Raw genomic sequence first — 26577 nt, 5'->3', positions numbered from 1 at the left:
TCGTTTTTCTGCGGGGAAGCAAAGAAATCTGCGGGGGACATAAATTCGGCACATAGTTCCCCCAGGAGTATCTACCAAAGGCCTAAGGAAATCTGCACATGAACCTCAGGTCTTGGTTGGAACAACAGTTTTCCTGATACCTGACACTGATCATGGACTTGTCTCAGAGAAATGCACAGTTCCTTATAACTAATATTGTTTGGAATACTCTTATCTTAACCAAGGCATCACAACACAGGCAGCTCCATTTTCTCCTGGGGCAGACAGTTACTCATTGAGCTCAGTGTCATCCCTAACTGGCAATGATATCTGGAAGCAGCATTGTGTATCTTTGTTCTTACCTTGGTGATAAGGTGAGGGTATTTGAGACAGGCTAGCTGTAAGACAGACTCCTTCATCTTGTTTGAGTCCAATGCCAGCTGGGCAGGATCTGACTCCTCTTCTACGAAGTGCAGCAGGTTCTCCACCTCCCTCCGGGTGAAGTTCAGCACTGGATTCAGATCATCCACAACACGATCTGGAGAAGGGATAGAATGCATCATTCAGAGAAAGGAGGGAACAGTTTACTGCTCTCTGCTGTACTCAATTTCCCAGCTCTTAATCTGTGCTTTCCACAGTACCCTGTTGTGAATATCTGCGGAGGGACAGGGATCATTCCACTGCATTTTGAGACATGACCATGCAGGTGTTTGAATATTGACACAAATCACGCTAGGGAATGCTTTGCAAGGTGATGTGGGCCATTAACATCATGGCATACACAAACCTGGAAGCTGAAGATACTGTACATACAATATGGTTGAAGAAGTCCCCCATCTCACACTTGCACATCAGAAGGCTGAAAATATTATGTGGACATTGTAATAAAAAGGCAGCTGCAAAGGTGACAATGAGTAACTGATGAGCCAGAACCACTGAGAAAGACTCAAACGTTTATAGTGACTAACCAGGGACTCAGGTTTCCAGGGACTACAACCACCAGATTCTGTTAAATTATTTGAAAGTTCTGGATAACAGCTGAGATCCTCATTCTCACCTCTATTACTCAAAAGAGGCTGTACTATTTCCCTGGACTTGATTTTTGTGTATGTGTCAAGATGGGTGTGGGTGTGGGTATGTGTCAGACAAAAGGAAGCATCACCAAAATCATACAGACTCCATCCATGGACTACAGAATATAAGGAAATTAAGCAAGATGACATATTGGGAAAAGTATTCAAGTCTACCTGACATCCCCTGCTTGGAGACCTGGCGGTCATAGATTTTCTTCTCCAGGGTGTAATCCGAAACCAGTCGGTAAATGTGGCATGGCTTCCTTTGTCCGTAGCGGTACACCCGGCACACTGCTTGTGCGTCATGGCATGGGTTCCAAGAAGCATCAAACACAACCACTCTGTTTGCTCCAATCAGGTTGACACCCAAACACCCAGCTCTTAAACAAAACAAAAATTAAGTTTCAAAATAATTTTTCTTACCAATCTTCAAAACCTTTATACTTTAAGGAGTTACCATCCTGTGTGGTCTTAAGCCAAATCTTTCAAACAAAGCAAGTGCAAAAAATTCTCTGGTCTGAACAGCCTCCACCACATCAATGAAACCCACTCTTTCACCCCACTCCTCCGTTCCAGGCAGGTGGCCAACTCACCGTGTGGACAAAAGGAAGAGCCAAACAGAGCTGTTGCTCGGGTCATTGAACTGGTTAATCAATCGTTCCCTTTCTGAGGCAGAAGTGCTGCCATCCAGTCCTGGTAAGAAAATTAGAGGGGTATTTAAAAACCCTTTGTAGTGTGGGATCCATCAAAACAAAACAGTTCCCGTCTGGTTCTTAGAGTACCTGCACTGTGAAGAATGCCATTTCCCTGCAGACTCCGCAGAGATCCAGCTAGGGCAGAGCTTCCAGCCATCTCAGGCAATTGAACCAGCTTATCACAACAAGCCCTCAGCTGTCCCAGCCAATGCCCACATCCTCCCACACAGTGTAGTCAGCCAGGGAGCTTGGGCTATGTCTAGCTGCAATATTGCATGAGTGCAAAACAGGAGTCTGGCATAGCCCAAGTTTCACAGCGGGCTACAATGCATACAGCTGAACCACAGACGAGCAGTTGTAGTGCACTAGGATCCTACACAGAGACTCATCATTCAGGTAAGAAGTCTGCAGTACCAGTCAGAAAAGCCTGAAATACCTGTATTGGCAATAGGCAACGGTATATAATAGACCCATTGAGCTGGGATAGCACAAAAACAACCCAAGCTGCTGGCAAAACCCCATTGGACCAAATATGAGCATATGCAGAGGAATCAGAGACGAAGAGTGCAGAAAGACAGTGCATACTTGTGGTCATGGGCAGAACTCACTCATGATGAAGAGATGCTGCCACCCAGACCTTGCGTTAAAAGAGGAGTTAGAGCAGTTTATACACACCTAGCATGCTTGCCAGGAGCTCTCAGGGACACCATGTCCATCCAGCTACCCTAAACACTCCTGTTGCCCTGGCACAAAAGTCAGCTACTGAAGGGGTCAAAGACTAGAACAGGAGGGAAAACTCACGATCACCAAAACAAGCAGTAAAGATTCTAGAATTAGAAAGCGTCCAAGTGGTGCAAGGGAAGAATGAAGATTTTTTTTAAAGTTTTAAGAAGTGATAGTTAAGCTATTCAGAGAGCCATTAAAAAGAAAAGGGGGAACAGTGAAATTATCAGTCAGTCTTCATCAAAACTAAAAACACGCACCCAAGATAACTCAGACAAATCAATCTGAAAACGGCTGAGAAAGAAAAACAGATCTGCACGCCCACGGAAAAGCACAGGTAAGTGTAGAGAGAAACTGGAGGAAACCGCTGCAACATCAAGAGGTTAGCCCAGCCGCAGAGGATCAAATAGAGTCCCAGGTGAAGGAAAGAGGACAGTCTGTACTCACTGTAATAGTTGAGATTTCGGACCCAGTTATGAACGCCTTGCACATCTGAGCCTGAAGGATTGGGCATTGGTCTCTTGGCCAAGAACTCCTCAATGACAGACAATGTGGACAGACTCTGGCTGCAAAAATCAAGGTCTCTGCTCAGGAAAGCCCCTAACAGTGTAACTAGAACAACAGAACTCCATCTTTCCCCTGCTAGCAGTCTGAGGGTGCCACAGGATACCCCCTTACCACTGACAGCTATACAGATGAAGAGACTACAAAATCAATGGACAACAAAAAAGATTAAATCAAACAACGGGAAAAGACCAAACAACATTGCATAGCAGTGGGCAGCTGTCATGGGGGAACACCATCAGTCTCATTCTACCACTGTCTAATCTCCAAACATACCACTGCTCAGGGCTCAGAGGAGCAGCCATTCATACTTCCTCTTACCTGAAGACCAAGATCTTGTCTCCGTGCTTCACACTTTCCTCAATCAGGTGGAACAGTAACACCATCTTGGGCGAGTTCTCCAAAACTCCCGTTTGGTAATCACACAAGATGTCCTTGGCCTTACCAAAAACAAGATACTCGGTTACATGGGGAGGTACTCAAGTCACTGGTTAGTTCTATAAAACATACTTTCCATAAGAGGCTCCAGGCTCATGTACCCTATACAAAGAGCCAGATCTCCACATAGCCCTCCCAAGTTCCAGACATATACATCCCCATATTGAGAATAACTGGCCATCGCCCCTGTCATTTAAGTCTGGGGACTGTTAGCTTGAGCATGAAAACTGCTGTTTCCTGTGAATTGTCACAGCAGTCTCTAAGTGCCCTTATAGGACTTCAGTCTACAAAGTCAATGCCCTGAATTGCATCTGGAAGTGAACAGGAAACCAGTGCAATTCCTGGAGAACTAGTATAAAAGGTGAAGACAGCCAGTGGAATCTAGCTGAGGGATTCTGCCAGCTGTAGCTTCCAAGTGATCTTCAAAGGTAGCCCCTTGTGGAGCATGTTACAACAACTCTGTCTCAAGGTGACAGCGGAATAAATTACGGTGGCACAGACTGGATCCAAGAAGAGAGGCCAGAAGCATCCAGGTAGGTCCAGATGAAAGGGATGGTTTTGGCCATTGCTGACTCCCAAAGCCACAGAGGATCCAGGAGTTTCAAACTGCAGATTTCTTGGGCAATAGGTGGACAAAAACTCTTGAGTACAGGAACAGGAATCACTTCTGCCATAGCCTCAAGATGCCCACTAGCATCAGCACTGCCTTATTCTGCTTAAGTTTCAGCCATCTCATTCTCATCCAAGTCCTGATCTCAGCTATGCTGGTGAGAAAACACAGACACTGCACCATCCAGGTCTGATGAAAACAAGGTGTAAAGCACAGTGCCAGCTGTACAGTGGTCACATAATTCCCATTAGTAGCCTTTTATACACACTAATCAAGACAGAGAGCAAGACAGAGCTTCGTAGCAGAGATCATCTAGTCCAGTCCCCTGCACTCAAGGCAGGACTAAGTATTATCTAGACCATCCCTGACAGGTGTTTGTCTAACCTGCTCTTAAAAATCTCCAATGATGGAGATTCCACAGCCTCCCTGGGCAATTTATTCCAGTGCTTAACCACCCTGACAGTTAGGAAGTTTTTCCTGATGTCCAACCTAAATCTCCCTTGCTGCAATTTAAGCCCATTGCTTCTTGTCCTATCCTCAGAGGTTAAGAATAATAATTTTTCTCCCTCCTCCTTGTAACAACCTTTTATGTACTTGAAAACTGTTATGTCCCCTCTCAGTCTTCTCTTTTCAAACAAACCCAATTTTTTCAATCTTCCCTCATAGGTCATATTTTCTAGACTTTTAATCATTTTTGTTGCTCTTTTCTGGACCTTCTCCAATTTGTCCATATCTTTCCTGAAATGCGGTGCCCGGAACTGGACACAATACTCCAGTTGAGGCCTAATCAACGTGGAGTAAAGCCGAAGAATTACTTCTCATGTCTTGCTTACAACACTCCTGCTAAATACATCCCAGAATGTTTGCTTTTTTTGCAACAGTGTTACACTGTTGACTCATATTTAGTTTGAGATTCACTATGACCCCCAGATCCCTTTCCACACTACTCCTTCCTCAGCAGTCATTTCTCATTTTGTATGCATGCAACTGATTGTTCCTTCCTAAGTGGAGTACTTTGCATTTGGCCTTATTGAATTTCATCCTATTTACTTCAGACCACTTCTCCAGTTTGTACAGATCATTTTGAATTATAATCCTAACCTCAAAAACACGTTGTGGCAGGTGAGAAAGTCCCAAAACTAAAAGCAAGGGTTTTTTCCACTGCTTTTCTCCAATTTATAATCAGCACACTGCCCCCGACAAAAGGGTCATGGGCCTTTGACCAATTAAGCATTCAGTCCATGTTTATTGAAAAAAAGCCATGAGACTCCTAGCTCTGAGGTTGGTACTCACCCACTCGTAAGTAACTACTTGATTTGCTCTCTCCTGAAAGGGGTTGAAGCCAATGCCCTGAAGGAACTTGCTGTTGGTAGCTTCTCCAACTGGTGATGCCAAAGCATTAGTCTCTGTTTTGACTTTTATTCCCTGTGGCTGACAGCGAGAATTAGTTCCAGCTGTGCCAAGGTCATCCACATCCAGGTCCTGCTCATTTGCCAGATTCTCTTTTTGCAGTGCCTCATACAGCACATCTGGGTGATTCCAGATCTGAGAGATGAAGAAAAGGTAAAAAGTAACACTGCACTAGCACAAACCCAACCAAGGTGCTTGTGGATTTACAGCACCTCACATGCAATCAAATGCTAATTCCCCTGGAGGAATGCACCAGCAATTTGTTAATCTAATTATCCCCTTCCAAATTCAGCTGAAAGGGAGTTTGTAAAGCACCACAAATTAAGCAGGTCTCACCACATTAGAATATTTAATGCCAGGGACTCTGCCTGTGTAGTCTGAAGTCCTCTGTAGTTAACTAGCGTGGACTGAAACTTTGCCTGCTATAGAAGCTAGGCAGATTCCGGTCAACAAGTAAAAAGGAAAGTGCGATTTTGTCACAGCACAACGTACACGTTGTTTCAACCAAGACAAGTTATCAATTTAATTATCTTAAAGCTCCTCTGTTTGGTGACTGATGAATGAACATGCACAAGGCACACACATGCGTATGCGAACACAAAGTGTGCAGCATGTTGTTTGCACTCTGGGAAACAAAGGATTCTCTTGCTATTAAAGGCTGGGACTTGGATCACCTGGATTCAGCTCCTGGCTCTGCCACAAACTTTTTGCATGAATTTGGGCAGGTCAATTAAACGCTCTGTGACTCAGTTCCCCATTTTTAACATGGGAATAATGATACTACTAGGAGACTATATTACATCATGCACAGGAACTTGCACACTACTGCTTAAGATGCACCAAGATCCTGCACTCGTACTATATCTACATCACTCTTCTTGCCAATATTTTGACACAGACTCCTACCCTTTCCCTGTATAGTGCAGGAGAAGCTACTCTCTTGCCAATACCCACCTTACAACAGACACAGAAAGCCTTGAGCGGGTTCAATCCCAGCCAGCCACTGTTGCCTGCATCCCGGAACCGGTTCATGAACTCTGTGTAGAGAGCCCGTTGGATTTTTGACAGTCGTACCAGGATGACATGTTCTTCTTTATAGGGAAGCTGAGCCTTTAGCACGTTATGGCCTCTCCTACAGAAGCAATCAAGAAAGGAAGATCAGAAGAGAGAAAGAATGTTCAGGGCTAGCGTCTCAGGGGCTGCCTTCGGGGTAAGATTTCTGATGACAGCAAAGAGAAGGAACTCTAGTTGTGAGTGTTTCTAATGCAGGACACTCAGAAGACATTACAACTGAAGCCAAATAAAAAGCACAGTAAGCTCTATTACCAAAACAGCAAGCATTATAATACCCCAGGATAGTGTTAAGAAAGGGGATGAAGGTCTTGCTAACCGTGGTGCTAAATCAGGAAGGATTCGCTTGTGGCTGAAACGCTGCACTGGAAATTAAGAGACCTGGCGTCTATTTCTGTCTTTGCCAATGACTTGCTCAGGCCACGTCACTTACTCCTTCTGTGCCTCTGGGTCCTCATCTGTAAAGTGAGGAGGATTTCTAGTCCCCCTTCTTCTCTCCCCCGTAAGAGTACTGTGATGCTTACACTGTTTGTGATTTGTAAAATGCTTTCAGATCCTTGGATGGAAGATGATACAGAAATGCATCTACCAATCACCTACTAATAATTCTAAAGGAAGTTAGGGAGCACTGTGCTGCCCTCTACCAGTCCCACAGGACAGTACTGGCAACTTTACACCTGCCACTAAGTCAGGGAGAAGCCCCCAAAGATCACTTCTTAACTGACAGGCTAAACCAGACAAAGTGCTTTTGAGAGAAACATGCAGGTGCTAACTTTCAGGTCCTCTCTAAGTTGTCTCCTGTATGTCTACAATCTCCTTAAAGGACAACAGAGAATCCAGGGTAAAAATCAAGCTCAGGAAGGAAGACAACAGGAATTTGCTGTAATGAATACACTCCTCAATCAATGTGGCTAAACTATGATCAAGGAGCTGACTGCACAGACTACATTACTGAACACTTGATGTGGACTCACCTCTGCACAAACCCCTCCAGCAGACTATGCAGGACATGACTGCGGTACCTCATGAGACGGACATCCTGCGGCGTACTGTCAATACACTGCCCGTTCAGGATGGGGCGCTCAAACATGTTGCTGAACTCCTGCCGGGTACCCAAGAAGTCAGGACGGACAAAGTCTACCATGCACCAGTACTCAATCAGGTTGTTCTGGAGCGGGTAGCCTGTCAGTACCACCCGCCGCCTGGAGCGGATGTTCTTCAGGGCCTGGGATGTGCTGGCATGGCAGTTCTTTATCCGGTGTCCCTCGTCACAGATAACTACATCCGGGCCAGGGCGGGATAAAGCCTTCTCAATCCCTGAGGGAAAGGAACATTGAGAGTTACCTGGTCAGCTGATGTTCCTGCTTCACGTAGCTCTACAGAAGGAAAAATGAGTAATTATGAAAGTTGAAAAATAATACTAGTTGTTTGTAGTGTTATTGCAGCTGTGCTGGTCCCAGGATATGAGAGAGACAAGGTGGGTGAGGTAATACCTTTCACTAGCCCAGCTCCTGTTGATGAGAGAGACAACCTTGCAAGTTTACACAGATCTCTTCTTCAGACCTGAAGGATATTAGAGAGTGCATCTGAGACTGAGGAAGAGCTCTGTGTAAGCTCAAAAGCTTGTCTCTCTCACCAACAGAAGCTGGTCCAATAAAATATATTAGTTCACCCACCTTGGCTCGCTGAAATTAATTTTTGGCAGGGTGCCAGGATGGCTCTAGGAATTGGGAAAGGGCTACAGGGCCACCAGTTCCAATCTGGCCTAGGTTGGTAGTGACCCGAGTCACTGTCACCTGGTGTTTATTCAGTGGCCTAGGCGAAGCAAGTTGGGAGTCTCAGTCTAGTTCCTAGTGGTCCTTCTTGTACACATCTTTCACTAGCAAAAAGTACTCATTGGCTCCTTTATTTGCAGCCTCAGCAGGGAAATCAAGGATTGAATGGGTATGAACACCTTTCTAATTCCAAGAATGATCCTTAGAGAATAGGGCTGGTTCAGATCAGTGATTCTGTTAGGCAGCTACCTATTCTGCACCTGCTCTGCATAAAAACTGGGGGACTTGTTTCTAGCTGAGTCGCTCCTGCATCTTTTGCTAGCACTGAATTCATTTAGAACCTACACAGGAATAAGCTGTTAGCAAATATAGTGACTGTGTTAAAGACAACCACCTCTGACGTTGGTGCCTATGTACAATAAACTAACTATTTTCTGCTGCCAAGTGACCATTTGCTTATGGAGCCAGCTGGCATTAGTAGAATCTCCCAGCTGCAATTCTGTAGACAGGAGGTTATTTCCCAGCAAGACTCGCCTCCTACCTTTCAGAAGCTCCTGCTGCCGGTCCTCCTCATCTAAGTCGATAATGACCGGGCCAGTTTGTTTCTTTGTTTTCTTCTTCCTGCCAGTGGCAAAGGACTTCTTCAGTGAGAGGAGACGGTACATCTCATAGCCCATCAGCAGCACCCCGCCATCTGTCACCCAGTCAGTCACCACCTTTGCACGGGCAGCCGTCGTCCTAGAAAAACAAATGTACAAAAAAATGAGACCTCTTCCTTGGATACATCTAAACTTGCTGAAATGGATGCCTGCTAAGGGAAAGGACCTTTTCAAACAACCTAAAACATACGCTGGCATCAGACCAAACCAGCAGACAAGTGCGATGAAGCCCTTTTACATGAATATTTGGTAGAAACTTCCAACACACTGAGGGTAACATGGCAGAGAAGGGTGAACCATTATAGGATGTTAGTGGCTGCATGAAGAAGTTTGCTGTATATGAACCTAAATCAGATTTCACAGAGCAATGGAATCCTCTTATGGGAAGTGTTAGGAAAGAGACCTCTCCAAAGCACACGTTTGCATGAGGTGCTGATGTATGTGGCTGTCTTACTCTACTACTTATCACACACCTATCCAGCAATCTGAGAGTTAGCTGAATTATTTCCTTTCCCTCCCACCAATATTAAGGACAGACTCAGATACGAGGCTGTCCACTCCACCTTTCCCATATACCAGAGCATGGTAATCCCCAATCCAATATGAGATGCACATAAGAGGCTCAAAATAATATCAATTGAATAGGAAGTATATTCCTCTCGTGAGGTGAGGACCTCAGTGGCCACGTGTGTGTAAATACCAGGTGAACTATGAGTGCCCTGAGATTAATATAAATCTCACCAGATTGCATGAGACAAAATGACCAAGAGTCAAGCAGAGCTGCAGCAGCCAAAAATACATACTGTGTAAAATGAAAAGGACAATACTCTGCCTTACATGATCTCTCCCTTCTGTGTAGGAATGCTAACTCATTTAGAAGCCCTCAGGCATAGTAAAACTGAGTAAAAGTTAAAATGTCTGCAAGAACGAATCAGAGAGGAAAGTGAAAATTCCCAGAAAAACCAAATAGAAGATTCAATAGCAATCATGCATATGGGCCGAGAGGGTGGAGGAAAGTACCCACCACAGACAAAACAATGAACTCCCTACTGGCCAATCCATACATAGCACAAGGTCTGGCATTTGAATTTTTTCATCGCAATGCATGAGGGGAAATGTGGAGCTGAGTTGACAAACATGATGGAGGAGAGTATAAATAAGGAATGAGAGAAATCTAACTCCTCATTAAAAGATGCACCTTTTTGATGTACAGTTGAACCCGGTTATGTTGCCGGCCTAGGGGTTTGCCAAAAAGCGTCGAGATAACCGATGATTGAGATAAACGAAAACCAATATGGCGGCAATATATTAACATGTGCTTGAAATTTCTTTATGTACATGATGTGCGTTAATAAATGAGAATGTACATGCACGTGTTTTTGGAGGTTTTTTTACACAACAGCGTTGCCGCGATTTGTTTGATGAAGCGATCGGCATGCTATAAAAATGTACATACATGTTTGCTAACAACAAAAGGCATATGTGCACCAACTAACAGCAGAGATTTACCAGTATACAATACAAACCACCGTCGATTCTCGATACAAACCTTTATTATATTCTCCAACATTGCAAACACAAAGATCGCTCACAAAATCACAAAAAACGCACGGGGTGTAGTTCGTTTTTACAAAAAGCTAACCAGTGTCAAAATTAAATTCGCGAGTCATTTCACTCTGACACAGCTCTGAAAAGTATCGTACACGCAGTTACTATGGTTTCTTTACAAAGTCTAAAATGCTTTGTTGCTTTTTGCCTTTAACAGTCTGCTTGAAAACAAATGCTTCAATATTATTTATGCTGTCTAAAACAGTTTCATCTCCTACAAAAGAACCATACCGTCGAATTTTCTGTAGCATTTCTACCATCTCACCAGCTGAGGGAATTGGTTCCAAATCTTCGTCCGCATCTTCTTCATCTTCTTTGTCATTGCCGCATGCAGATGTGCTTGCCTGTGCTGACTGCACACTTGATACAATGTCTTCATCGGTGATCACGCCATCAATAACGACGTCTTTGTCGATTTCTATGTAATCTCGGAATTCCTGGACAGTGATGGCTAACTCCTGTGCCTCCTCTTCCAAGATAGCATCTGTAAGGCTTGATTTTCCCACCACTTCCGCGAGTTCTTCTGCGGCTGCACGGCACTGTGCCTGAAACTCATCATCGGAAATATCCTGAATGACGCAGTGCATCCAGCAGTTTGAGATTGTTTCCTTCTTCACGTCATTCCAGGCTGATCTCAGGAAGTTCATTGCATCTAGAAGGGAAGGGGTGTACTGTGCCTTCTTTTCATCATGGAGCAGGTATTGGCGCATCAACATTTTCCTGTAGTACACCTTAAGCACTTGGATTATCCCCTGGTCCATTGGTTGGAGCTTACTCGTTGTGTTAGGTGGGAGGTAAAAGATCTTAATGGCCTTGAGACCAGGAACATCCGGATGAGCTCTACAGTTGTCCACGATCAGTGCCACCTTCCTTTTCTCTGCTTGGAACTTCCTGTCCCACTTTTTCACCCATGCACTGAATAGATCTCCTGTGATCCAGGCGCTTGGCTGGCCATCGTAATCACATTGGAGAACTTTGGTCTGCTTAAAGCATCTGGGATTCTTGGACTTTCCTATAACGTAGAGCGGGAGTTTTTGGCTTCCATCCATGTTAGCAGCAACTAGCACTGTAAGTCGGTCCTTCGACTTTTTTCCACCGTGACAAGCCTCCCCACGAAACGCCATAGTCTTGTCTGGAAGGCATTTCCAAAACACCCCAGTTTCATCAGCATTAAAAATGTTCCGAGTCTCATAGGTATCCAAAATTGTGCGCATTTGAGTCTTCAGCCATGAATCCACTTGTTCCTGCTGAACTGCAGCGCTCTCTCCACAAATTGCTTTGAAGACAATGTTGTGCCTCTTTTTGAAACGATCCAGCCACCCCTGACTTGCTTTAAAGTCAGGGTGTCCTAGCTTTGCAGCAAGGATGTCCGCCTTCTCCATCAGCAAGGGACCATTGACGGGAAGGTTTGTTGCTCGCGTATTTGTGAACCATTGAAACAGTGCATCGTTGACATCTTTGTGCTCAGCCACTCTAAGTTTTTTCTTGCTGGATCAAAGACAGACTTCTCGTACATTTGCTTTATCACGTCGGCCTTCTTTTTCCATCCTGAAATGGTGTTTGCTGGAATGCCATGCTGACGACTAAGGTCTGCCGGTTTTGTTCCTTTTTCTAGCTGCAGTATGATTTCATACTTTTTCTCTATTGACTGATTGTCCAGTTTTCTCTTAACACCTCCAGACATTTTTAGAAGGGAAAAAATAAACAGAATAGCTTCAGCATGTTATCCTTCAGACAAGATCAACAAGAGTGAGTGAACTGGCATGGGAGTGAACGACCATACGGACCGTGATCACGTGCTACGTGAACTCAGCACATGCGCAGTGAACCAAGTACGATCATTTTTATTTATATAGGGTAATATATAAGACGCACGATTGGTCATGGGGATCGAGATAACGGACGTTAAGTGGCAAATTTGGCCCTCTTTTGTGCTCGAGATATTAGGGTACGGCGACATAAAAGAACCGACATAACCGATGAGAAAATGCTAAGACAAAGAGAGAATTTGGCGGTTCCACTTCTAAAACGTCGACTTAATACGATTGGCAAGTTAACCGAGGTCGAGATAAATGGGTTCGACTGTATTGAAATCCTCACGAAGTACATATGCTGCAGACATACAGTGGGAGAGAAACTAAAAGGACAGAGCATGGAATCAAATCAAATGAACAGACTGCAGCAGTGCTACAGAGACACTGATAATACAACTCCATGAGAAGCAGATTAATTGCTCAGGAGGGGCATTCATGGCACCTACTTGTGTTCATCATTCAGGATATGGACTTTGAAGAAGCGTGGCTGAATTTCTTTTGGGTTATAGTCAGCAGGGAGGGTTTCAGGTGCAGGGAGCCACATGTTGAATTCTGCCAGCCAGTTCTGGAGAGTGTTTACCTGGGGAGGAAAAAAAATGCACCCAAAGGACTGAGAAAGTAGTTCTCAGACTACAAAATTCAGTCACCTAGCACTTAGAACTCAAAGCTAACTGGGACCTGGGAATCACATCCAACTGTCCTCAGCTAGAAAGAATGGACCATGATACAAAATCTCAAGGATGGAAGGAATGAAAGCAGTGAAAATGGGAGTGAGGGTACCTGAGGGCTCTCTCTAAGGTATGAAGGACCAATCCATCCTCTCCCCACAACAATAAAAAAAAACAAGTCCAAATTGGTGGACCTGAGACTGCTTCACACAGGCTACTTACAGGTACAATGGCAAGGACAGTCTTTGCCTCCGTGTGCCGGAAAAGTACATCCAAGAAAGAGATGACCTGGATGGTCTTGCCCAGCCCCATGCTATGGGCCAAGATACACCCAAACCCACTGCTGCTTTTAAATCTCTCCAGGGATTCCACCAGATTATCATACAGGAACCGGATCCCACCAATCTAGAGAAAATAATGGAAGAGTTGCCAAAGAAGTGATGGAAAACAACAAAATGGAAATGTAGCTAGATTGACATATACACTGTATGAGTTTATATGGCATATAAATACACAAGGGGAAATTAGAGATTCATTGCAGTATTTTCAGATACAAGGACTCAATAGAATTCCTTATAAAACATTTTTCTTTAAAGATGATCCTGATCATTCTTATGCTTGTGCAGAGCTTACAGTCTTTGGGTTGGTTTTTTGTTCTTAAATAATTTGATAAAATAATGCTCATCCAAGCATGAGGTAGAGGGGAAAAATCTCTATTAATACAATGTCATAATATCTGGTTTTGAAACTTTTCCGCGCATCACTCTACTCCAGGGGTCAGCAACCTCTGGCACGCGGTTCGCCAGGGTAAGCATCCTGGCAGGCTGGGCCAGTTTGTTTGCCTGCTGCGTCAGGAGATTCGGCTGACCGCGGCTCCCACTGACCCCAATGGGGGCAGCGGGAAGTGGCACGGGCGAGGGATGTGCTGGCCGCAGCTTCCCACCTCCCCCACTGGCGAGCCGCGTGCCAGAGGTTGCTGACCCCTGCTCTACTCTAATAAGTCTAAATACTTTGCATTTGACATTTGAAGGAATTTGATTTACAAACAATGAAGTTATAAACGTGAAAATATTCGTATTTCTACATATTTTGACAACATAACAGCACAGGCTCTAGGACTAAGATGTCAAGAGCCTGCTTATCAGATAACAATAGTCAAAGAAATATGGGGCTCAGGATCTCCTTTAATTTCTCTCCATCGTTTAACTGTCTGCACTGGGCACTGCCACAAATCCTGGCCACAAGCTTCAGGGCGGCAGCTCTGCCAAGAACATCACTATAGCAAACCATCAACCCACATGACATCAACAGCATGGATTTCAGCTCCTGGGATAAGAAGGAGGTTTTGCTGAAGTCCTTGTGTGTTCTGGGCCTCGACTTCCTGTACCTGGTGAGGCTTTACTGCCTGTGCAAGCTGCGGAGCCAGGAAAATGTCCTCTTCATTGGGTGGATGGTTGATGTTGACAATGACCTGCCCCAGAGAATCCGACTGATTTAAGGCGTCATTCACATGAGAGCCACTGCTCTCTTCAGTACCATCCCCATCTTCTCCCTCGTTGGCAGAGTCGCTGCTGTCCACAATCTGGAGGGCCTCATCCTCTCCTGAACTCAATTCGATCACTTCTATGAAAGAGCCAGAGGGAGGAGGGGGCGTTAACTTTTCACTGGACTTGTAGACAGGAGTCAAATTCTGTTAATTTTCAGCAAAGGACTCAAAAATACCAATTTCAAATGCAGAGCTGAATACTCAAATACAGGGTGTAGCCAGTGCTTGGCCCAAGGTGATTCGGCTCATTTTGGGAAGGTTAATTAAGGGCAATTTGGGAGTGGGACTACCAGAATCAACACTACATTCATAAAAAAACCTTTAGATACATAAAATCTGAAGATAGGCAGCTTTGTGGGAGATCTGGCTGGATGAAACTGGGTAAATGGGACCATCTGAGAGATACATGGATGTGTGATAGATTGGTTGTGAGCCTTACCATCTTTAATGCTATGTAGTATGCCTTTCGTGTCATCTTCACTGCCACTGCTGGTGCTATCCAAGCAGATCACTTCCTCAGCTAGCACCTGAGGTGGAAGCTGAGTGGCCTCCGCTGTTCTTAAAACTATTTCTTCTACACAAAAATAGTAAGCAATAGTTAACAATACTAATAATAATTAGGAAAGATACAAAAGTGTTCAGAGTTAAGTCAACATTCCCTTCTACACTTGCTCCAGTCAATCAGTCCTGGGATTTTCCATAATCAACTCTTCCTGTGTAACCTATTGCTATGTCATTTCATAATCAACTCTTCCTGTGTAACCTATTGCTATGTCATTTCATCTCCTTTTCCCCACCTCAATGTGCTCAATGCTTCTCTAAACAAGATTCTCATTGTTGGGAAGCTCCCTATTATAAGCCATGTGTGGAGTATATTCCTCACTGAGGGCATGGCTACACTTGCAGATATAGAGTGCAGTGAGTTAAACCTGCCTTCGGAGAGTGCAGTAGGGAAAGCGCTGCAGTCTGTCCACACTGACAGCTGCTTGTGCACTGGCGTGGCCACATTTGTGGCACTTGCAGCAGCACTGGGAGCGGTGCATTATGGGCAGCTATCCCAGCATGCAAGTGACTGCAACATGCTTTTCAAATGGGGGGGTGGGGTGGAGTGTGACAGGGAGTATGTTATATGTATGTGGGGGTGAGAGAGAGTGGGGTTTTGGGGGGCTGAGAGCATGTCAGCATGCTGTCTTGTAAGTTCAGACAGCAGCAGACCTCCCCCTCCACACCCCCCGCCTCTCTCTCTCTCACTCGCAGCATTCCACACTAATGGCTTGCCATAAACGGAGCTTTGAAAGGGCATTTCCGCATTCCTACAGGAGTTAAAAACAATGACAAGAGTGGCCACTTGACTTAAGGGGATTATGGGACATTTCCAGAGGACGATCAGAGCACAGTAACCCAACACCTCGTTCACATGATGCCTGTGCGTTGTAGCCAAGGCGCAGCAAACATTATTCCTCTCGCCGAAGTAGAGTACCAGCAGCGCTGTAGCCGCAGAGTCAGAGCGCTCTACATGCCTTGCCAATGTGGACGGAGAGTGAGCTAGCGCACCCGGGGCTCCTTTATTGCACTGTAACTCGCAAGTGTAGCCAAGCCCTGAGACTCCAAAGCCCATTTTGTTCCAAAAGCTGAGAAAAACAGGACCATCTTTTAAACCATCCAGTGCCATACAACAAGGGGAATAAAGTTCCCTTTTCCTTACTTTGCACTACATCCTGTAGAGAAAGCACAAGTGCTTAGGGCTAAATGGGGCCAGCTGTGGTCATCTTTTCCCGGCACTCTTGTGGTTACTCTTAAGTCTTTATGTTTGTGAAAAACATTTTTTAAATGTGAAGAGAGCGTAACTAATACAATGTTGTATCCATGGGTCTGCAGACAGCCTGGAAAAAATAGCTCTGAGAAGTGTGAACTGCCTCATTCATTTCAATGGGTGTTGACTTTGAAGCCTAGCTGTTCTAATTTAAATGTCTACATTGTCCAGTATTTCACTGCTGGTCAAAACATGAAAGAAACAAGTGTGAGCATTTGCACCAACTACTCAGAGTGATGTTTGGTTTGAGTGTGGGACTAGGGCAGGGGTGGGCAAACTTTTTGGCGTAAGGGCCACATCTGGGTATGGAAATTGTATGCCGGGCCATGAATGTTCACAAAACTGGGGGCTGGGGTGTGGGAGAGGGTGAGGGCTCCGGCTGGGAGTGCGGCCAGAAATGAGGAGTCCAGGTGAGGGAGGGGGCTCCGGGCTGGGGGTGGAGCAGAGGGGTTCAGAGTATGGGAAGGGGCTCCAGGCTGAGGTATGGGGTTGGGGTGTTGGAGGGGGTACGGGCTCTGGACTGGGGGTGCGGGTTCCAGGGTGGGGCCAGAAATTAGGGGTTCAGGATGGGTTAGGGAGGGGTCTGGGGGTTGGGGAGGGGGCTCCAGGCTGGGGCTGAGGGGTTCGGAGTGCGGGAGGGGGATCACAGCTGGGACAGGGGGTTGGGGTGTGGGAAGAGGTCAGGGGTGTAGGCTTACCTCTCACAGCTCCCGGAAGAAGCGGCATGTCCCCCTTCCAGCTCCTACATGGAGGTGCGGCCAGGTGGCTCTGAGAGCTGCCCCGTCTGCACACGCCACCCCTGCAGCTCCCATTGGCCACGGTTTCCAGCCAATGGGCACTACTGAGCCAGCAGTTGAGGTGGGGGTAGCATGCAGAGCCCCCTGGCTGCCCCTATGCACAGGAGCCAGAGGGGGGACATGCCAATGCTTCCCAGAAGCTGCGTGGAGCCACAGCACACGCGGAGTGGGGAAAGCCCCCCGACCTTGCTCCCTGTCTGGAGTGCAGGAGTGGGGCAAGCCCCCAACCCTGCTCCTCAGTGGGAGCTTAAGGGCTGGATTAAAAGGTCTGATGGGCTGGATGCCCATAGTTTGCCCACCCCTGGGCTAGGGAGAGCACCACTTTCTGCTCCTCTTCAGCTGCTACCCTTAAAACTTGCTTTAGTGAACACCCCTCTCTGCTTACCTGGAAGGAACTCTAGCGGTACAGTGGGGATGGCTGCCGGATAATCCTTTCGCTGCTGCTCCAGCCGTTTCCTTCTCTCCAACTCTTCCAGCTGGGCTGCTTTTGTCACAGCCTCAAGCTGATCCTCCCGCAGCAGCTTTCTAAGCACATGGGTAAACACAGAAAATGTTATTTCATTACACCCAGAAACAGTCTATCCTAAATAACTTGGATGGTTTCACAGCTGACCCACGAGAGGAATGACGAGCTCCAGAAAGAATGTAAGCTACACAGACAAAGGACATCATAGCCAAAAGCCATAGCATGTCAACTACAATTTTAGGGAAGGCGGCTCGCTTTTTCAACTGCCTGTAACTGCTACTGTTGTATGAGGAAAGGGCTCATGTTTGACAGGGGCAAAATGCTAGATGGATGGAAAAGGTGAGTGGACAAGTGTGTGTCTATGCTGAGATGTCTAGTAGCAGTAAACTTGAAAGGATCTTTCTGTAAACAACAGAGGATATGTAGGTTATTTACTTCTATAGTATTAGAGGCCATGTACAGCAGCAATGGCACAACATCAGGGAAATTTGTTAGGAGACAAAGCACATGGCGATCGGGGGAGGTCCCGGATGACTGGAAAAAAGCTAATGTAGTGCCCATCTTTAAAAAAGGGAAGAAGGAAGATCCAGGGAACTACAGGCCAGTCAGTCTCACCTCAGTCCCTGGAAAAATCATGGAACAGGTCCTCAAGGAATCAATCCTGAACCACTTAAAGGAGAGGAAAGTGATCAGGAACAGTCAGCATGGATTCACCAAGGGCAAGTCATGCCTGACTAACCTAATTGCCTTCTATGATGAGATAACCGGCTCTGTGGATGAGGGGAAAGCAGTGGATGTGCTATTTCTGGACTTTAGCAAAGCTTTTGATACAGTCTCCCACAGTATTCTTGCCAGCAAGTTAAAGAAGTATGGGCTGGATGAATGGACGGTAAGGTGGATAGAAAACTGGCTAGATGGTCGGGCTCAACGGGTAGTGATCAATGGTTCCATGTATAGCTGGCAGCCGGTATCAAGTGGAGTGCCCCAAGGGTCGGTGCTGGGGCCGGTTTTATTCAATATCTTCATTAACGATCTGGAGGATGGTGTGGACTGCACCCTTAGCAAGTTTGCAGATGACACTAAACTGGGAGGAGTGGTTGATACGCTGGAGGGTAGGGATAGGATACAGAGGGACCTAGACAAATTAGAGGATTGGGCCAAAAGAAATATGATGAGGTTCAACAAGGACAAGTGCAGAGTCCTGCACTTAGGATGGAAGAATCCCATGCACTGCTACAGACTAGGGACCGAATGGCTGGGCAGCAGTTCTGCAGAAAAGGACCTAGGGGTTACGGTGGACGAAAAGCTGAATATGAGTCAACAGTGTGCCCTTGTTGCCAAGAAGGCTAATGGCATTTTGGGTTGTATAAGTAGGGGCATTTCCAGCAGATCGAGGGATGTGATCATTCCCCTCTACTCAGCACTGGTGAGGCCTCATTTGGAGTACTGTGTCCAGTTTTGGGCCCCACACTACAAGAAGGATGTGGATAAATTGGAGAGAGTCCAGCGGAGGGCAACAAAAATGATTAGGGGGCTGGAGCACATGACTTATGAGGAGAGGCTGAGGGAACTGGGATTGTTTAGTCTGCAGAAGAGAAGAATGAGGGGGGATTTGATAGCTGCTTTCAGCTACCTGAAAGGGGGTTCCAAAGAGGATGGATCTAGACTGTTCTCAGTGGTAGAAGATGACAGAACAAGGAGTAATGGTCTCAAGTTGCAGAGGGGGAGGTTTAGGTTGGATATTAGGAAAAACTTTTTCACTAGTAGGGTGGTGAAGAACTGGAATGGGTTACCTAGGGAGGTAGTGGAATCTCCTTCCTTAGAGGTTTTTAAGGTCAGGCTTGACAAAGCTCTGGCTGGGATGACTTAGTTGGGTTTGGTCCTGCTTTGAGCAGGGGGTTGGACTAGATGACCTCCTGAGGTCCCTTCCAACCCTGAGATTCTATGATTCTATGACATGTCTAAAAGCCTTCAACAGCAAAAGAGGAAATAAGTACTTTCAAGTCACTTTTCTATTCTCCTGGTTCTTTCCAGGAACCATGACCCCACATGCATTCCAAATATGCTTAGGGGTTAATTTAAATACACCACTTTACAGGTAATCCCATGAGTTTTGGAAAGTTCCATTTTTTCCCTTTCAGATTAATGTGAAAGGTATGAGATTTGCAGCTCTGAAGACTGAATTCCTCTATCCAGAATAAAGGTACAGTCTGATCAGTGGCAGTCCAAGACTTCCCCACCCTGCCCTGCCAATTCACTCTAGCCCTCAAATGTAGGCACCTCCTCCTCTATGAGTAAGGAAGTATCTTGGTATCCAGGGCCCACTAAACTATTGTTCCTTGGGTTGAGGCTGCCAACAAGAGGGCTAATTACTACTAATTGCCATGTGAACCAGATCAAGACCACTAATTCTTTTCACACAAGGGGCATCAAACCGCCATCAGCTGGTGTAAGGCTCCACATTCCATTATAACTCCTCTGAGACATCTAGTTCCCCATAAATAAATGTTATCGCAAATATCTTACAGCCCTACATTCTGTCACAGAATATAGGAGGGATCTAAAAAAATCTCAAATTACTACAATGTAAAATGAAGGAGAAACTGATTTTCAACTTTTTAGTCACTGGCTGTGACCGGAGCTTTCTTGCAAATAAACACCTAAAGCAGTGCAGGGAAAGGATTCATTTTAGGCTACTTACAATATCATCAGCTCTAGCAGAGGAGAGAGACACCCTGAACTCAGGCATTGATTAGAATGTAATGGTGGGACTGATTTTCATGTATTTGGTTTTAAAACCAAATACATGAATTATTTTGCTAATTTCATATATTTGCTGCTGTGGAGCTGAACATTTTAATTTTCTGAGATCTCAAACAGTTTACTTGCACCCCGCCACAAGTAAAATGCTTTGGTTTTAAGAGACTGTCTTGTTTGCTACCGAAGCTGGTGGCAAAGGCCTAGAAGCAATACAAATTCAACCGAATAGACTCCACTTTCCCCCATTAAGACTGTGGGACCCTTCTGCCCTTCCCAATTCTATTGCTGCCCACCTTATGTTCCTCCTCATGTGAGAAGGTTTCTGAGCCCTCTTCTTTTTGGTGTCCTCAGAGGCCAGGCTCTTGTGCTGGTTCTGCAAGAGTCGCTCCGCCCGCTCGCTCTGAGATGAGGTAGTTGAAGTAGAGCGTTGCCATTCTCCATCGTCCCCATGCTGAACATGGTCATTGCTGAACACATCTTCCTGGGGCTGGTCTGAAAAGACAGGGCAAGAACAAATTGTAAACAACCATCCCACGCTGTCAGGCAGTTTTTACACACCTGCTAACCCCAGACCAAGCTCAAAGACCAACTGGACTCACTCATCCCTCTTCTGGTTCATTTGATTGTATGTTTCTTTGAAGGCCAAAACTGTGAACTGACCTTTCTGCCCTGAAGATGCTACTGAACACAGTGTTAAAGTTTTCAGGCCAGTATCGGTCTCCTGTGAAAGAGAAGGCTGCACCACTAAAAACAGAGCCAGAGAGAAAAAAACCCTCTAGGGCCCTAACATGAAAACAAAGTGAACAGATTCTAACTCAGGCACATAGTTTTCTGGTCTGAGACTTCACTTTCTTCTAGCAGCCAGAATTAGTATTGATTAGGAGAGGGTGCAAAAAGTACCCCATATCCATATATACTGCATTTGGGCAACCGACAAGTCTAGATGCCGCTAAAAGTCAATGTGCGTTAGATGCGTGCTACTAAGGGCTATAAGAACATAAGAACGGCCATAATAGGTTAGACCCATGGTCCATATAACCGAGTATCCTGTCTTCTGACAGTGGCCAGTGCCAGACGCTTCAGAGGGAATGAACAGAACAGGGCAATTATCGAGTGACTCATCCCGTTGTCCAGCCCCAGCATCAGGCAGAGATTTAGGGACACCCAGAGCATAGAGGTTGCATCCCTGACCAACTTGGCTTATAGCAATTGATGGACCTATCCTCCACTAACTTATCTAATTCTTTTTTGAAACCCGTTATACGTTTGGCCGTCACAGCATCCCCTGGCAACAAGTTCTTCTTGGGAGGGACGTTCCAACAAGCTTTGTAAAAGGAAAATGGTCCAGCATGCCATGAAAACTGCTGTCCAATTTTAACAGCAGAGGGATAACCTGTACCCCATCTCAGGATCAACTCTGCTCCTCCTATACAAAGAGTTAAATCAGAGAACTACAGTGACTGGAAAAGGGTCTGCCTTTGAAATAGATACGGGGGGCGGGAGGGTGGAAGGCTGTGACAAGAAAGAGGAAAACAGGCAATATGTCAGTGATACCAGCATCTCTGGAAACTAGTGGAGTCCCCTCGGAAAGGAGAACATTGGCCTGCTAAACCCAGAGTTATGAGTTCAATCCTTGAGGGGGCCATTTAGGGATCTGGGGTAAAAATCTGTCTGGGATTGGTCCTGCTTTGAGCAGGGGGTTGGACTAGATGACCTTTCGGGGTCCCTTCCAACCCTGATATTCTATGATTCTATGCAGGAGAGATGGCTGCGGTAACGAAGGTTATATATGGAGATACACCTATCTCATAGAACTGGAAGGGACCCCGAAAGGTCATCTAGTCCAGCCCCCTGCCTTCACTAGCAGGACCAACCAGGGTACCACAGTGTAACACATCATGCACACAGGTGCCACTAGAGGCTGCCACATTAACACACCAATTACATTAGTCTTGCCACCAATTTATTCCCCTCAAAGCTGGAGTCCCAAGATCAGTATTTTGCTAGCTGAGCAAAGTGAACAGTACTGCAAGCTCAGCCCAGCAGAGATTCCATTAGACATCTCCCAGAACTAACTGCATTTGCCCCCAATCTAAATCAGAATTAGTGCAGGACTTCTGAACACAGCACATCCTGAGCCACAGAATGGGCCATTTTCTATGCACATCCATACTATTAAGCCTTGTCTATGCTAGAAGAATGGTTATCAGCAACAGGTGCCAGCAATAGGTACAGTTTACCTTGTGCTGAACAGGGAACACTGTTTTGCTACAAATGTAGACATAGACAAACTGATCTCAGTGTTATGAACCTGGTGGGTTTTCTAGCATAGACAAGGCTTTAGAGTCTACTACTACAACATGCCTCCCTAAACAAAACAGGCTCACAGACCATGCATTACATTCATTCACAGGGAGAAATCGGTGCTCAGAAAAGAAGCCAGTTTCCTGGGCTTCCCAGATAAGAGCTCTGCTATTTGAATAAAGATGCAGCTTGGTCACATTACCCACAGGTCTAACATTGCTTTGTCTTGATTCACAATTATATAACTAGATCAAAAGATTGGATAAAATAGGGCAAAGGGAAACAGCAACAGCAGCAACGTGACCACATTCTACAGGATGAGTCATTAAACCAGTAACTTTCCCAGAGCCAAACAAAGCCATTGGTTTCCCTGCTGCCATCCTACTCTGAGCCCTTGAGACCTGGACACAATTAGAGAGGAAACATAAAGGCATATTCATTTTGGAGAGGGAACCATCTCTCTTTCTGCCCCCTGACTATTAGTGATGCAGCACTCGTTCTTCTCTTTGCACTGACTATTCTCCAGCAGAATACCAGTAGAGGGTACTACAGGGCAAACACAATTCAGAACCTACACAGAGGAAGGTGGAACTGTATCCAAAACATGTTTCCCTATCTGTCTTTCAGTCTCTCTGCATATTTACTTTTCTGCACGTATTTTCCTTCCTCTCTTCTACATTTGCACCAAACCATCTTTAACACATTAGGTGACACACAGCTGTGCCCAGAATTTTTTAAAAAACCCACTCTTACCTGAGCAAGAATATGAAATTCAACTCTGATAAAATGGTTTGTCCCTGTTCAAACAAAATATAACTCTTCAAGCTAGAACCTTGTTCAACCATAACCATATTTCATTTAATAGTTAAACACAGTTGTTTGCCCTGTGTATACAATTCCTAAGATGAGGACTGCAATATGACAACATATACCCATCTTGTCCACATTAGGGACTTATCAAAAAATCTCATCGGTTCAGCTGAAGTGGTATTAGAATCAGTGGGAGTCATTGTGTAGCAAGGTTCCCATGGCTGGGTGCATTACCACCACTATGTTAAATAAAGCTGTAGGCTCAACACACACAAACTACCAGAAGATACTGGAATCTTGTCTAGGCTACAACTCCCAGTGGCTCTAACACCTGTGCAGCTGAGCTGACATTAGAACCAGTGGGGTTTATTTTTGTTAAATTCCCTACTGTAGACACAGTTTAGATCTTGTGCTAAACACTGATCTCCCATCAGTCTTGCACTAGTAACACTTTTTCTCTTTGAAAAAGACAGAGGAAGTGAAGGAATGTTACAGCAGCACTGCTCCCACTACACATTCGATTGAACTGCTAACCTGACACAGCTTCAATAAGCAGCTTTTTTCACAATGTAACAATTTGTCAACCATGTTTGTACATCCACAGCTGCCTAACCATATTTACACCGTCAGTGCCCTCTGGAAAAATCTGGGCAGTTATTCCATACTGCCTCAGTGCAGTATGGAACATGTGCAGCACTGCACACTGGATAATCCTACCCACCCAGGGTTCCGGAGGAAGGCCCACCAGCCAAACTGGCTGCGCTGGCACAGTTCGGGGGTTTTAGCTAAACAACAGAGTTACAACCTGGATACAGGACAATAGTCATGTGTCAGCCCAGGCAGCTGGCAAGGATGAATCTGGTTTAGCTTCTGTGGTTACTAACCGTGTATCCAATGTGCTGTGTGTCAACACAAACCATATTTAGAACCAACTAGACTGTAAACACTTTAAGACAAGGACCATCTTTTTGTTGTGTGTTTGTACAGCATCTGGCACAACCAGGTCCCAATCCGTGACTGGGGATCCTAAGTGCTATCACTTGTATTAACACAAATAAATAATAGTTATGTCACCAACTGTTTACTCATTCAGCTAAAAACTAGCGTAGATGGAGGCACAATGGCCCTTCTACACTAACAATTAAGTCAAGAGACCTAGTTCTAGTTTGTAAGGCAGATAGGATCGTGACAGTGTTCTGTACCTGGACCTTGGACACACCCCATCTGCATGAGAGATTAGAATAGTTTTCTAACAATCAGAGGACAGCCACATTGTAATTAGGTCTCCTAACTCAGATGTGTAGACCTGCCCATATATGCTCTGTCTGCGCCATAGAACTGCACTGTTGCAACTTTTACTGCTGCAAATGAACAGGTGGAAGCTGCAGTGGTGTACAGCATGCACAGCAGGCATCTTCTGTTAGGTGCACAAAGTGTACCACAACCATACACAGCCCCTGCAGCCACTGTTGAAAGCCAGGGGGATTGTTGCAAATATCCCACAATGCGCAGCACAACTACCAGGAGCAGGTTCATATTCTCTATGGTTAGGCAGTTGTGCAAAATTATAGGTTTTAAGCATTTTTTATTTTCATGTATTTAAATATTCACAGTTGTGGAAAACTATGGGGGGGGGGAATCAGACAATTGTTTAATGCGAGTAGATATTGATATTCAAAAAGTTAAAGCTTTGTACTGTTAAAACACAAACTGTCAACATCACATGTCAAAATATACAAAGTAAATATCCTTAAATCAAACTCTAATAAGTTCTCAAGGAGCATTTTTCTTACTTTCCCAATCAGTAAATTTCTATCATTATTGCTGGATATATTTTTCATGGGTTTGTGTGTGTACAGTGAACCAGCGTTTACCGATATTTACCAATAAAAATCTAATCTTTCCAAGCCTATCTCTGGTGCACAGTATACACTGCACACAGTTCTGTCCTGCACAGCAGCTATAAGTGCACAGAGGAGCATGGACTATACTTGATATTTGCAGACTCCATGGTGAAGAGTCAACTGCTTCCTCTCCAACCCATGGGTGGTGTGTATAATAGGCTGGGGAAGGCTGTGCCTCCTCAAAAAGCCCCATGTGGCTCCGCTCATACTCTGCCCCAAGGCCCCCTCCTGCTGCTAGTTGGCCCCAGCCCAGGCAGGCTGCTTCTCTTCCGGGAAGTGAAGCCTGTTAGGGTTGGGGCAAGGGCGGATGGGACGGGGCCACCCAGCACTGGGGAAGCCCCCTGTGCTGGGGCTGCGTCTCTCAGCAGTCCAGGGCTGGGAGGAAGGAGGGTCTCCACGCCACCCACCGGGTGCTCCAGGGCTGGGGAGGGAGGGAAGCCACGTGCTGCTGCCCCACCCAGTGCTCCAGGGTTGGGGGAGGAAGGGGCATGTGCCACCTGCCCGGGACTTTGGGGTTGGGGGTGTCTGTGCCATCTGCCAGGTGCTCTTAGGCTGGAGGGACTCAGGGCCCCAAGGCTGGGAGGTACTGGGAGGTGCTGGGCTTGGGAGGGACAGAAGGGGGGGCTGAAGCAGAAGGTGGGGGCCAGGACGGGAGCTAGCCTCCCCAAGCCCGTGGTTCACCCACCGCCCATGCTGCAACCACTGCCAGACTAGCAGGTAGGCCTCAAGGCCACTTTAGGTGTCGGTGCTCAATGTGGTCAGGAATTCCATTTAATTCTTTTCCTGGGCATGTTTAGTTTTGACAAAAGAAGACTGAGGGGGACCTGATAACAATCTTCAAATATATTAAGCAGCATTATAAAGAAGACGGTGATCAACTGTTCTTCATGTCCACTGAAGGAAGGACAGGCAGTAATGGGGTTAATCTGCAAGAGGGAAGATTTTGGTTAGATACTAGGAAAAACTTTATAACTATAAAGATATAAAGCACTGGAACGGGCTTCCAAGGGAGGCTGCAGAATCCCCATCACTGGAGGTTCTTGAGAATAGACTGAACACACACCTGAGAGCAATGGTCTAGGTTTACTTG

At 45.7% G+C, this 26577-nt stretch overlaps 1 protein-coding gene across 4 annotated transcripts in view; it reads right to left on the bottom strand.

Annotated features, from left to right (window-relative positions):
* The window catches only part of RAD54L2 (RAD54 like 2), a 106724-nt gene that overhangs the window by 18797 nt on the left and 61350 nt on the right, over window positions 1-26577 (bottom strand). For all 4 annotated transcript variants that reach the window (XM_045023887.1, XM_045023891.1, XM_045023890.1 and 1 more), the window contains exons 3-17: window positions 20763-20961; window positions 17629-17768; window positions 15073-15207; window positions 14475-14710; window positions 13310-13492; window positions 12866-12999; window positions 8880-9076; window positions 7538-7880; window positions 6447-6624; window positions 5376-5627; window positions 3356-3474; window positions 2918-3036; window positions 1646-1745; window positions 1227-1432; window positions 342-517 (exon numbers count right to left, since the gene is read on the bottom strand). In XM_045023887.1, coding sequence (XP_044879822.1) covers window positions 342-517; window positions 1227-1432; window positions 1646-1745; window positions 2918-3036; window positions 3356-3474; window positions 5376-5627; window positions 6447-6624; window positions 7538-7880; window positions 8880-9076; window positions 12866-12999; window positions 13310-13492; window positions 14475-14710; window positions 15073-15207; window positions 17629-17768; window positions 20763-20961 — 2717 coding nt within the window. The remainder of the gene's footprint in view (window positions 1-341; window positions 518-1226; window positions 1433-1645; window positions 1746-2917; window positions 3037-3355; window positions 3475-5375; window positions 5628-6446; window positions 6625-7537; window positions 7881-8879; window positions 9077-12865; window positions 13000-13309; window positions 13493-14474; window positions 14711-15072; window positions 15208-17628; window positions 17769-20762; window positions 20962-26577) is intronic.

The sequence above is a fragment of the Mauremys mutica genome, chromosome 7 (genome assembly GCF_020497125.1).
Source record: "Mauremys mutica isolate MM-2020 ecotype Southern chromosome 7, ASM2049712v1, whole genome shotgun sequence".
NCBI lineage: Eukaryota > Metazoa > Chordata > Testudines > Geoemydidae > Mauremys > Mauremys mutica.
Note: the sequence above shows the minus strand (reverse complement) of the source record. Positions and strands in the feature narration are given on the sequence as shown.